The sequence below is a fragment of the Pelodiscus sinensis genome, chromosome 25 (assembly GCF_052426305.1).
Source record: "Pelodiscus sinensis isolate ZL-2025 chromosome 25, ASM5242630v1, whole genome shotgun sequence".
Lineage (NCBI taxonomy): Eukaryota > Metazoa > Chordata > Testudines > Trionychidae > Pelodiscus > Pelodiscus sinensis.
This window is the reverse complement of record NC_143076.1, coordinates 20,340,952-20,353,929: the sequence shown is the minus strand read 5'-3', so window position 1 is coordinate 20,353,929 and position 12,978 is coordinate 20,340,952. Positions and strand designations below refer to the sequence as shown.

Sequence of the window (12,978 nt, the reverse complement as noted above, 5' to 3'; positions counted from 1 at the left end):
GCATGGAGGCCCCGTGGGAGAGTCACAGCGATGCTGATGCTGCAGCACAGCTTCTGGTGGGGCGGGGCGTTATTTGTCCTGGGGAATTCTCCGGAGTGGCGGCCGTCGTTTGTTTATTCTGCTTAGGTGACTCCTTCCACGGGCCCTGGTGTCTTGGGTTGAGCGCCCTGGCTAGCCAGGAGCCCTTGTCTGCTTGCAGTGGGCAGAAAGAAAGGGGGCAGTGCCCATGTGTGAGGGAGGGTGAAAGAGCACGGTCGCTCAGGGGGGTGCTAGTCCTTGGTAGGACTGGGAGGCTGAGCAGAGAGCCAGGTGCACAGCAGACAGGGGCTACGCTAGCTGCCCGTCAGCCCTGGCACGTGGCATCCGCTTTATTCCCGAGATCCCTGTTCCTCCCTCTCCAGCTCTGCCCCGATCCTGTTACCCCCGTTCCGACTCTGCTTTCCAGGCTGCTGACTATTCTGAAATGGGCAGAGCTGAAGGACGCCCTGCCCCAGCCCATGGAAAATTCAGGCTCCTTGTGTCTGGTACCAATTCCCCCCAGGTCTGCGCTACCTGCAGACACTTCCACCTCATCTCCCATGCCCGAGTCGGTCTGAAGCAAGCTGCTTAGCGGGCTCATGTTTTATAGATTTTCGTGTTCGGCTGTTTACAAACCTCTCGGAAGTAAATATCTGAGCAGCGTTCCAGCTGCAGGTGTGTGTAAGGGAGGCCGTGTCGGGCAGCGTGACAATAGCCCAGGAAAGCACAGAACGCGATGCCGCACCTCACAAATCAGAGGCGATAGCCCGGCTGGTCCGGAGGGATCCATCCCACTGGCTCCGTGTGGGACTGGTTCTCGCTGTGCGTGGGCTGGGGGTTTCTCCGTCCTTTCAGATTGAGGGGAGGGGGCGACCTGTGCATGCTCTGAAGGGGGGGCCCAGAGCATGGGGGTGGGAAGGGGAAGACAGGACAGCAGCTTCAGCAGTGTTACTGAGCATGCTCAGTGCAAGCCAAGCAGCAAAAGGGAGGAGACCGATTCTGTTTGCCCTACACACGCGTACGCATGCTTACACTCACACTCACACTCACCCTACACTCACACTCACACTCTCACACTCGCCCTACACCCAGTCTCTCACTCGCCCTACACACACACTGTCACACTCGCCCTACACACACACACACACACACACACACACACACGCACACACACACACACTGTGACGGTGTATTGGGGTTTTCCTGTCTCCTGCACCCCCGTAGTGGCACGAACAGACTCCACCAGCCAGTAGAATAGAGGGAGTTTATTGTTCCTCCAGGATACAGCACAGCACAGATGTAATCTGGTTCCAGGGCAGGCCTAAGATGCCTCAGCCCCCCTTGAGATGGGGGAGCCTGGGCCCCTAAATCCCAGCCCGTTGCCTAGGCTGCTTTCTCCATGATACCAGCCAGAAACCTAACTCCCTCACTTCCAGCCCTGCCCCCAGCCAGGGCTCCACTCCCCTTCTTCCCATTGTTCCGCTCCCTGGGAGATAACTGGTCAGACAGGTTCGAAGCCCCCTTGCATAATGACTCATCCCCTGCCCTGCTGGGCCGTGCTGCAGCCAGTGGAGGTCACTCACAACCCACTGCCCAGCACAGCAACCAGCAAGGTACCCCCCACTGTCACACACACACACACACACACACACACACACACACACACACACACACACAACTCTAGTTTTTTGGCAGGTAACTTAGCAATTAGCTGACAGGCGCCCTGTGTCTAATTCAGGGGTGGGGAACCTAAGGCTCAGGGGCCAGATCCAGCCCCCAGCTTGTCTGGAGCCAGCCCCTGAGGCTCTGGGCTCCCCACAGCCCCCCAGCATTGGGGAGCCCACAGTGCTGCTCCAGCCCCACACCTCTCCCCCCATGGGGCTGGAGCACCAGCGCTGGGTGCCTGTTGTGGAGGGCGGAGCCCTGAGCCTCATGGGCTGAAGTCAGGGAATCCAGACCCATGAGCTCTGTCTGGGGCAGGGGGAGGGAGCAGCTCCACACGCTGCTGCTCCTCCTGCTCTCGGCTGGTGCAGCAAAACGCTACATGGAGGCTTCCCCAACAAAATCTACTAGCCTCCCCCCCCCCCCCCCCCCCCGGTTCTGCTGTTCAAGGGAAGGTGGGGGAGTGTCTTTCTGCTTCCTCCTGCCATGTCAGTGAGGTGGGGTGGGGTGGGGTTTTTCAGGGGCCCCCGACCCATAAAAGGTTCCTCACCCCGATCTAATTCCTACATAAAAGAAATAAAATGTAAATAAACATTAGACCCACTCCGCTCTAATATTAACGTTCTGACATTGTCTAGCAAGTCACTTTAGTGACAGTGGTTAGTCTCAACAATTTAATATACGTTCTTCCTAACTGCAGAGAGGGCGACTCTCAGGACTCATGAGCTCTGTCTAGCTCAGCTCTGGAAGTGGAGTGCCGTCTAGTGCAGGGGTGGGGCAATAAAAGAACCGGCAGCCCGTGGGGTTCGTCCCTGGTGGGCCGCTGCCGCGATGTTTACCTGCACCTCCACAGGTATTGGAGGATCGCAGCTCTGGCTAGCTGGGAACATCTCCCAGCAAAGCGTTCCATAGGTTGACTGTAAATAAATAGTTTGTTAAATCTGCTGCCTATAAATGTAATTGAGTGAGCTGCTTGTGTGATGTTAGCAAAGGAATAACTAACATTTATTTGTTCCATTTTTCCATTCATGATTTTCTAGACCTCTAATGTCTCTCCCCCATCTTTTACTCATATTTTTCCAAGCTGAAAAGTCTTGTTAATTTCTCCTCCTATGGAAGCTGTTCCTTATCCCTGATCATTTCTGTTGCCCTTCTCTGGGTCTTTTCCAAATCTAATAGATCTTTTTTTAGATGGGGTGACCAAATCTGCAGACAGTATTCAAGATTTGGGCGTACCATATAGAGGCAATGGGATATTTTCTGTCTTATTATCTATTTCTTTTCTAATGATTCCCAATCTTTTGGGTTCTTTGGGGGGGAGTTAAGTTTTTAGTTGGCCACTGCACATTGAGCGGATGTTTCCAGGGAACAATCCACAATGATTCCAAGATCTTTCTTGAGTGGTAACAGCTAATTTAGACCCATCATTTTTGTATATCTAGTTGGCGTTATATTTTCCCAAGTACTTTACTTTGCACTTATCAACACTGACTTCCACCTGCCCTCGTGTTGCCTGTTTTGTGAGATCTCTCTCTAGCGCTTTGCGGCCAGCTTTGGACTTAACTAAGTTGAGTCATTTTGTAGTATCTGCAAATTTTGTCACCTCACTTTTTACCCCGTTTTCAGGAAGATTGATAAATTTAACAGCAAACCCAGCTGCACAACACTCATTGCTACTCTTCCCCCTACCCCCAATCTTTTAAGTACCTGGCAATATTTTCACGATGATCTAAAGTTCCTTCACTTACTTGAATGACCAGTCTTGTTATTCTTAAACACCTGCCTCCCTCTGTTTATAACAAACTCCCCGCCCCAAAGGCAAAGCTGCAGGCAGCTCAAGCTCTGTTGCACTTAAGAACTGCCTCTGGAGCCCAGGGCACTCTGCTTTAAGCAGACTGTAAGTATGAAATCTGGGGGGGCATAGTGTGACGTAGTGGGGGGGAACTTGCTGGTTTCTATGGGTCTGTGGTAACCCCACTGGCTGCCACTGGTACCACAGCCCAGCAGGACAGGGATGGGTCATTATGCAAAGAGGGTCTCTCAACCTGTCCGACCAGCTGACCCCCATGGAGAGGAACAAAGGAAGGTGGATGCTGCCCTGGCTGGGGGGCAGGGCTGGAGGAGAGTTAGTTAGTTTCTGTCTGGGAGCATGGAGGAAGCAGCCTCAGCAAAGGCTGGGGGGTTTAGAAGCCAAGACCCCTGCCCCATATCAAGGGGGGCTGAGTCATCCTAGGCCTGCCCTGGAACCTGATGACATCTGTGCTGTGCTGTATCCTGAAGAAGCAATAAACCACCTCTATTCTACTGGCTGGTGGAGTCTGTTCGTACCATTTCGGGGGTGCAGGAGACGGGGGACCCCCAATGCGCCGTCACACATAGCCCCCCTCAAATGACGCCATTGCCCCTCTCTCCGTGTCCATAGGGGACACTGTTGCATAAACTGATCACTCTGCCTGCTGGAAGGTACTGAGACCTGACCTAAAATGTCTTTGCTCTACTTCCTCCTGGTTACACACGCTTCTCTTCCTTCTGACTTTCCACCCCTTTCGGACAAAGTGAAGTCTCCTAAGCTAGCTTTCTGCCCTGTCGTAGGGCTTGTCCACACCAGGAAGCTGATTTGGATGGTGAGGTCGATGCAGACTAGCTATTCCTCCTTAACTGCCTGTGTGCGCACTCGTATTCTGGACTGAGAGAATCTGCACCGGGAGTGGATCAGGAATAACGCCCCATGTAGACAAGCCCCTGGAGCACCACAGAAGAGTATCCCCAGGTGCATGGGGGGGGGGTTCTTGCACCATTATCAGAAGCTCTTCTAAGCAGCTGACCTTCATCTGACCTGCTCTCCAGTAAGGAAGGAGCCAGTGTCGGCTCAGCTCTCATGCCCCCCCCTCCAGCTGTATTTTAGCCAAATGCTCTCCTGGGGGTACACTCCGGCTGGGACTCCAAAAGAAACGGAGGGGAATTGGTGCCCAGATCTCCTAGGTGGTGGCTGGGCCCCTGCCTCCCTTGGGAAATCCCAGCCTAAAGCAAAATGTTTGAATGTGGAAGCCTCACGCCAGTGCCCGTGTGTCAGTGGCTGGGTTTGTCCAGGTGCCAAGCAGCCATTAGAGGCAAGGCTGCGTGTGCCTGTGATGGGGTGGGCAGGCTGCAGCCACTGGTGGCTGTGTGGGCTGGGGGTGACCCCTGCTGGCCGGTACCTGTAGCTCTGCCCAGCAGGACGGCTGCCTTAAGTCACCTAGGCAAAAAGACCCAACCTGTCTGACCGGTTGAGGACAGGCAGGGAACAAAGGAAGGGAGGTTTCGGGGGAAGGGGCAGTTGCTGGCTGGGGAACATGAAGGAAGCAGCCTGGGCTGAGGGTCTAGTGATGACAAAGAACCCCCTAATCCAAGGGGTCTGAGGCATCCTGGCCCTGACTCCTGAAACCACGTCCCGTCTGTGCTGGGCTGTATCCTGGAGGAGCAATAACCCCTCTCTATACTACTGGCTGGCAGAGTCTCATCTTGCTGCAGTCGGGTTGCAGGGTCGGGGGGTGCCCGATGTGCCACCTCAGTGCCCTTTTATTCAGTTTGGACCCTGAGCTCTGGGCCCTGCGGCATTGGCTCTTTCCCCACCCCACAGACTCCCTGTGTCCCTGAACTGCTATTGCTCTGCCCTGAATCTCCTCTGGTCACCCTGGTGCTGGGTGCTGGGGTGCTCTGCAGCATGGCGGTGGGCTGCTGTATTGCATTGCAAGCACATGCCCTGTGGGCCCCTCTCCGCACCCAGGCTGGGCCCAGCTGGGCCAGGTGATCTCCTGCCAGCTCCCAAGAGGAGGTGGGAGCCTGGCCCCATTTCCATTTCTAGCCTGATGGCAGGGGAAGGAAAAGCAGCGAGTCTGAAACAAAGCGGCTGCTTTGCTGGAGCAGACGTCCCCGCAGCAGGACCCAGAGCTGGGGGTCACTGCTGCAGAGACTGGGGAAGAGGTTTAATTGACCAAGAAAAAATATTAGCAGCAGAGCCCAGTGGTGTGGCTGGAGGTGGGTTTCATTTAGCTCCATGCCCGGCGTGGGCACTCACACCCCTCTTATCAATTTGTGTACGATTTGCATTGGCTCATCATCTCGCCATCTGTTTATTACCTTCCACCCTTCCTCCCGCCCCGGGCCCTACGCCATTTCAGAAGGGCAAATTCAGGAGACATCTCTCATCCCAGCAGCTGACCGAAATTAAAATAAAAATTAAGTAGGGTCCCATCCCTCCATCGCAAGGGGAGAGGTTGACAGGAGGTCTGCACACTAGTGCTTATCAAAAGCTCCTTCTCAAATTCATTTCAATATCTGAGCCTCTGGTTTCCAGGGCAACATAATCTTTTCATCAAAGCAACTGGTAAAACCTCTGGGATCTGATATTGTTTTCTTGGCATCATGTCAAAACTGTCATTTGGTTAAAAAATTATGCATACAATATAATATTTATATAGCTGTAGCTGTACGGTGGATTATATTTACATATATCGTAGCATATATACACTGCATGTTGTGTATATGTACAAACACACGTATGTAAGTGTGTGTGTAGATGTGATCAAGTCTCTATTCTGTGGAATGAATGGGGGGGGTTATACACATGCACACGTAAGTGTGTTTCCATATGAGCCACTGTGTGTGTGCACATGAGTGTGTATAATATATACACAACTTCTCCATCCCATGGACTGGAGCCCTCCTGGGATTCCCTGCCCCACAGTCCATCCCTTTCCTAGTGTTGGGGCAGCCATCGACAGCTCAGCGATGGGCTAGGCGGGTGGCTCCTGGTTGTTTGACAGCTGGGGGGCAGCGTTTCCAGGCCCCTAGGGAGGAGCAATGGCCCTTGGAGGTGCCTCCTGTCCCAGCCTGGCACCCCGCCCCTCTGGCGCAGGGAGTCCGCGCCAGTCCCTGCTCGTTGGCTGCCCCAGAGCCCATGGCTTTCCCTGCGCCCTCACCTGGCTCACTCCCACCCGGGACGCCGCCCTTGCGGTGTGAGCGCCAGCGCTTTCTCTCTGGCCCCGGCCTCAGAGGCATGTGGCTTCTGTGAGGCGGAGGGCCTGAGTGGTAGCGGCTGAGGGTTTCGCTGGGCCCAGGACTAGCGTTCGCAGGCGGCTGGAGATCTCTGGTAGCCTTTGCCTGCCGGGTTCCCCGGGGGGAGGCCTGGTCGTCCCTGCAGGGAGCAGCGTGCTGGCTGCATTGTCCAAGCACAGGTTCACAGCTGCCGCCTTCCCGCCGCAGAGATCTCTGCTCCCCCGTCCGGCCGCTGCCCGGGCAGCGTCTCCGCTGTTCTCCATCAGGGAGCACTGGAGAGGGAGAGAGCATGGCCCAGTCGAGAAGGCGTTGCTCTCGCAGCCAGAATGCTTGGCTTCCAATCGCAGCTCTGCCCAGGTCCGCCCCGCCCCGCCCCGCCCTTCGGCTTGTCTATTTCTTAGGCTGGATGCTCTTTGCGGCAATGACTCCCTCTGCGCTGTTCGTACAGCACCTAGCGCCGTGGGCCCCGATCTCATGGGCGCTGCTAGGCTAGGTGCAACCAAGGGGCAGCCAAGCAAATCCCTTTCTCTCAGCTCCTCCTCCCTCTCCGGAGTGTCAGAAATGCCTCTTGCCCCGAGTCGCCCTCGGTTCCGCAGCGCAAGCTCCGGAAAGCGGCTCTATCCAGTGGCTCTCTCGTGTCCCGTGGCGGCTGCGCTGCCTTTTGCCTGGGAGAGAACAACTGGAAACCTGGCATGGCTCCAACTTCTTCTCTGTGTGGGAGCGGGGCTAGTGCAAAACGAGAGGGGGCACTTAGGGCTGCATGGGGGCAGCTTGTTGGGGGCATGGCCTGTCTTTGGGAGCCCCCCTCCCCCGGATTTTATGAAATAAACCTGTCTCTGGGCTCCAGGGTTTGTGCTGTGCAGAGAGGTGAGTGAGGAGGGGCCCGGTGCAGTGCAGGGTGGCAGGCAGCCAAAGAGCGGTGCAGGGGCGGTGGAGGGGCCCGTAACACGGCGTCAGTGGTTTTGGCTGCAAATTGTTGTGGGGCTTTGATGGGGCCGTCCTGGGCTCCTGTCCTGCTCGTGCTGTAGAGCGGCAGGAGGGACCGTGGGCCCTCGGAAGCGTGACATCGCTGGAACACATCACACCGTTGCTGCCATCTGTTCCTGAGGCTCAGAGCTGGGCTCCCTGGAGAAATTACAACACCAGCCGGTTTACACTGGCATTGAGAGATGCCAGGCAGAGCTGAATTAGCTTCCGAAGCGAGAGCCAAGCAAGCCAACGCAGAGAGCGAGCTGTTCCGAGTGTTCTCCCCTTGCTGTGGGAGCAGAGGGCGGCTCTCTCATCTCTGTCCTTGCACCTCCTGGGGCTGATGGATCCTGTCTGAAGGGTGGGGATGTGGTTGGGGGGTTGCAGATTTAGGTCTCCACCTTCCCTTTCAATACAAATCGTGAGCTCTACGAGTAAGAGGTCTGGTGTTCCCAGAGCACAGCCACCCCCACGCACCCCATGTCTCTCCGGCCCGCCTGCTCCAGCCCTCCCTCCTTGGGGGGACGAGACGTTGAGGAGAGGGGCTGGACCACCGAGTGTTGACTTTTACTGAACGTCCTCAGGAGCAGCTGCCGCCCAGCGGCCAAACCCACTGCCCCAGGCGGGGGGAACGCCAGCCCCACAGCTCCGCTGTTAGTTGGGCCATAGGGCCGTCGGGTACCTCAAAGGGCTGGAGAAGCCAGGGGTGCCCCACCAGGGGAGGTGCAAAGGCGGGATTTGGACTCTGCGGTAGACAGGACGTTCCTGGTCAGGAGTTGTGGGCGATGCGGGTGGCACAGCCTGGGCAGGGGCAGGCACAGTCTCTTCGTCCTGTGGGCGTACAGCGCCTAGCGCCATGGGCCAGGAATAATCTACAGACAACTGCCCCACCACGGTCTTTGGGAAACCCCCTGGCAATTGTCCTCCCCAGGGAGAGGTTGGGCCTGCGACAGGTTGTCCCGGGAGATGCTCAGTAACAAGCTCCCGCGTTGAGCCATGTGGCCTCTGGCGGCCGAGATGGTGGCCGTCGTGCGAGGATAATCCAGGCCTGTTGCAGTGGCCGAGCTGGGGTGGGAGGGGGGAGGCTGCCTGGGCCAGAAGAGGCACGTGAAGGGGGGTTAACTAGCGGCCTCCCCTTCTTCCCCCCGCCAGGCCCCCAGTGAGTACGAGACCAGCCCGGAGCAGCTCTTCTACCGCATTGCCCACCTCAACCGCGGGCAGCAGTACATGCTGTGGGTGGCGGCCGTCACCTCGGCGGGGCGCGGCAACGTCAGCGAAACGGTCACCATTGAGCCTGCTGGGAAAGGTGCGGAGGGGCAGATGGGAGGGGCTCTGGGGAGCCGTCTGGGGGCATCTGCCACTGGGATGTAGCTCAGAGTAGCGGCTGGGGAGCCCACTGTGCCCTCCGGGGCCAGGCTCCGGGTTGGCCCCTGGTCACCCGGACTCGCCGCCGCCAGCCCCTCACCATGCGCTGGCTGCTCCTTCTGCCTGCTGCCCGGCGCGGGTCCTGCCACGTCAGCGGGCGAGGGGGCGCCCAGCCCGGTGCAGCGTGGTGGGGTGCGGGCTGGTGGGATAGGCAGGCTCTGGCCGCGCGGCTCGTCCAGCCCAGCTGACCTTCCCTGCTCCCCGCAGCCCCGGCCAAGATCATCTCCTTCGGCGGCACCGTCACCACCCCTTGGATGAAGGACGTGAGGCTGCCGTGCAATTCGGTGGGGGAGCCGGCCCCGGCCATCAGATGGACGAAGGACAGGTAACGAGCGCCTCCCTTTCCCCCTCTCTGGGCGCTGGCAGGAGGGAAAAGCTCCCTCCTTCCCGGAAGGGCTGATCTTTCGTTTGCGGGTGCTGCCTGGCCCTTGGTCAGTGGAATGGCAGGGTGGGGGGGCGCCCCTGCGGGCTGCCTGCGTCCCAGGCGCCAGGAGCGTCTCGCTGCCGGGAGGCTGGGGCAGGGCTTCCCGCTGATGAGCTGCCGGCCTGCCTTGTCCCTTGCAGCGAGGATTCTGCCATTCCCGTGGCCGTGGATGGACACCGGATGATCCAGGCCAACGGCACACTGGTCCTGCGCTCGGTGAAAGCAGAGGATTCTGGGTATTACACCTGCACCGCCACCAACACCTGGGGCTTTGATACCATCATCATCAACCTGCTGGTGCAAGGTAAGGGTCAGCCGGGTACCCTGCCTGGCCTGCTCTGCCCTCGCCCACGTCTCGGCCTCTGGGGCTGCTCCTGTGGCAGGCAGAGCTGGGGGCTGACTGGTGGAGCAATGTGATTAGCCCCGACCTCACCTGCAGGTTTCTCCGAAGCCATTGGCGCTTTGCCACCAGTCGGGTTTTGTTTTACACGTGGGTGAGTTTTGCCCACGGGCTGGCGAGTGGCGCCGGGCGATGCGCCTGTTGGCTGGTCCTGCTCTCGTTACTGGGGCGTCCGGCCGAGGGGCTGCCCTGGACGCTGTGACTGATGCCGGTGAGAGCAGAGAGCAGCCAGCCCAGTGCCCCATGCGACGGAAGCCAGGAGGTGGGGGGCTAGCCGGCCGGGGGCTAGTGATGCTCACGCTGCAGCAGGGAGGAGAGACGGGATTGTGTTGGTTTCTGTTCCAGGCCCAGCTTACTCTCAGGCCTTGTGCATTACGCCAGGGCTGTGTCTGGGTTGCCGGGGGGACGTCCAGAAAGGCTGATTGATGCAGAATTTACAAAAAAAATCCTCTCGTGCAAATATCTCCCTCCACATTGGGTTTTGTAAGCCGGCCCTAAATCCTGAAGCTCAGGGTTCCAGCCATTCCGCTGTCTCCACGCCGGTGAAGCTGGGAAGCTGCGTCTCTTCCTGGCTGGGTGACAGGCTAGGGAGCCGTCCTGGGCACGTGGGCATGGGGCGTGTATTGGAAAGGAACTCCACAAAGGTGCAGAGGCCTGACTCCGGTTCCAGGATGCGATGCGCTCAGTGACTTCGTGCTGTTTGTTCGATCTAGTCCCGCCCGACCAGCCGCGCTTGACGGTCTCTAAAACCTCCGCTTCGTCCATCACGCTGGCCTGGATTCCTGGGGACAACGGCGGCAGCTCCATCCGAGGTGAGGCGGGAGAGGCTGGGCAGACGCAGGGCTGTGCTGCTCAGTGCTGAGATCCCCTTTTCCAAGGAGGAGAGGACGTGGCAGGAATCCTGGGGACTCTGCATGCCTTTCCCAGGAAGGGCTGTGTCTGCTGAGAGGCGCGGGGGTGGCCTGCCGCGTGTGAGCCCCTGGGTTTGCTTTGCCTCTGGGGCAGCAATGCCAGCTGGAGGCACCAGGCCTCGAGCAAGGACGGGCTAGCGGCTCTGACGCTCCGGATGCTAGCACGCTAGGGCTTAGCTCCTGGAGAGCCCCACGGCCTTCTGAGGTTAATGCTGAGTCTGTGCCCTGGCGTGTGCCCTTGGCCCAGGAGACTCTGGCGTGGCCCCGTGCTGGCCTGTCTGTTGTGGCTGGAGATGCTGTGTCATTTGTGCTGCCTGCCTCCCACACAAAGCCCAGAGCCTTCCGGGTACAGCGCAGATGTAAAAGGCTGCGTCTGGGGCAGGCAGCAGGCTGGGAAGAGGGAGCGGCCCCCGCTGGGTGCTGGGAACGGAGGGTCAGGACTCTCATGCGCTGTTCCCAGCTCTGAGAAGGAGCCTTCGTCCGTGGCTTAGGGCTAAGAAGTGGGAGCCTGGACTCCTGGCTCTTCCTTCCACCCGTTGCTGCCGGCGCCAGGCGAGCGGATGGCTTGGTCTGTGCCTGGCTCCCCTCGCCCAGGAGGGTGACGGGCTGCAAGTCTCAGGTAAACGGCCTGTGAAGTGTTTTGACAAGATCCTGGGAGTGAAGTGGCTAGAAAAGCCAAACCTCTAATTGCTCTTTCTGGCTGCCTAGGAGAGCTCTTGTAGCTGCCCGGACCGTGAGCAGGGTCATCTCCTGCCTCCGCTCCCTTCCCCAGCAGAGCTCACGCTGCTGGAGAGCGCGAGGAATTTCCTGGCTTCCCGAACCCTCCTTTCTGCTCTGATTCATCTAATGAATTCTGTGTTGAAGCAGCTGCAGACGGGGTTGGGGGGAACAGAGACCTCACTTACAATTAATTAAAAGCATGAAAGTAATTACAAGCAAATCTCCCCAGCCAGCAGCCTTTCACTTCAATGGACTCCGTTGATAAATTTGGTTATAATTGGATTAGAAATATTAAAAACAGGCTGCCTATAAAAATAAATAATTAACGACCGGTGGGTGTCTTGTCCCGGCGCATCGTGGCGTGAGCCTTCCGCACAGGAGCCCGTGGCCTGTTTTAATGCCCCGTCTGGGGCTCTGCCTTCCGCGGAGCTCCGTGGTGTTGGCTTTGCAGGGGGAGACAGTGCCACCTGACGGGGATGAGCTGGAAGTGGCAGCATGGCAGAGTTGTACGGCCTGGCTGTTGAGGGCAAGGAGGGAGAAGCGTGGCAGGGTCTCTGTGCGCCCCCAGCTTGGCTCACGCTGTGCTGTGTGGCCGTGATTGCTGTGTGCCACTGGCGGTTTGCAGGGGCCACGGCACTTTGGAAACGTGCCAGCATGCCGTGCCCCCTGCAGAGGTCGGAGTCTTGTGCACGGAATTAGCTCGTGTTTGTGGGCGGGCCGTCGGCATCGGGGCTCCTTCCCAGCAAGCGCTCGGCCTTGCGTGGTAGCTGGGGAGCCCTCGGTGCAGAGGCCGGGGTGCTGCCAGCTTCCTCTGGGCCCTGGACGGGCCCCTGGGAGAAGATTGTTGGAGTCCCGGCGCTGTGCTGAGCCCAGCGCTAGCGAACCGAGCTGACTCTCGCGGCATTCCCGCAGCTGCAGCAGCGCGGGGGCAGGGGTGGCATGGGCAGTCACAGGCGTCCGCAGGCCACGGGCACTGGGGAAGAGGCACAGAAATGTCCTGTGTTCGGCGTGTGCCCCTGCAGTTCTGGGAGGGGCAGACCCAACACTCAGTCCAAACCGCTGAGATTCGCTTGGTTTTTATGACGCGGGGCCACACGCTGCAGCAAACAATGTCGCACCTGAACCGGCCCTGGATTGCGACAGGGCACGAGCCCAGGCCCCTCAATCCGTGGCCTTCCTCCAGAGCTGGAAATGTGCAGTGCAGTGTGGAATCAGGCCTATTTGGGGTGAGGCTTCCCTGGGCACATGCGTGTTAATAACAACACGCTGCCCTGGTCTCACGCCTTCATGCTGCGTCTCTGGGCTCTGCCAGGGCTCAGGGATCCAGCTGCACCCCCCACACCGAGACGTGGCTCAGTATTCCTGCCCCGTCGCCCTGAGGGGTAAACCCAGGGGCAGGAAGAGAAAGGGACTAG

General features: G+C 58.4%; 1 protein-coding gene across 2 annotated transcripts in view; it reads left to right on the top strand.

The window, feature by feature from the left end:
• The window catches only part of DSCAML1 (DS cell adhesion molecule like 1), a 258,686-nt gene that overhangs the window by 224,715 nt on the left and 20,993 nt on the right, over window positions 1-12,978 (top strand). For both annotated transcript variants that reach the window (XM_075909312.2, XM_075909311.2), the window contains exons 21-24: window positions 8,836-8,989; window positions 9,316-9,433; window positions 9,673-9,836; window positions 10,646-10,744. In XM_075909312.2, coding sequence (XP_075765427.1) covers window positions 8,836-8,989; window positions 9,316-9,433; window positions 9,673-9,836; window positions 10,646-10,744 — 535 coding nt within the window. The remainder of the gene's footprint in view (window positions 1-8,835; window positions 8,990-9,315; window positions 9,434-9,672; window positions 9,837-10,645; window positions 10,745-12,978) is intronic.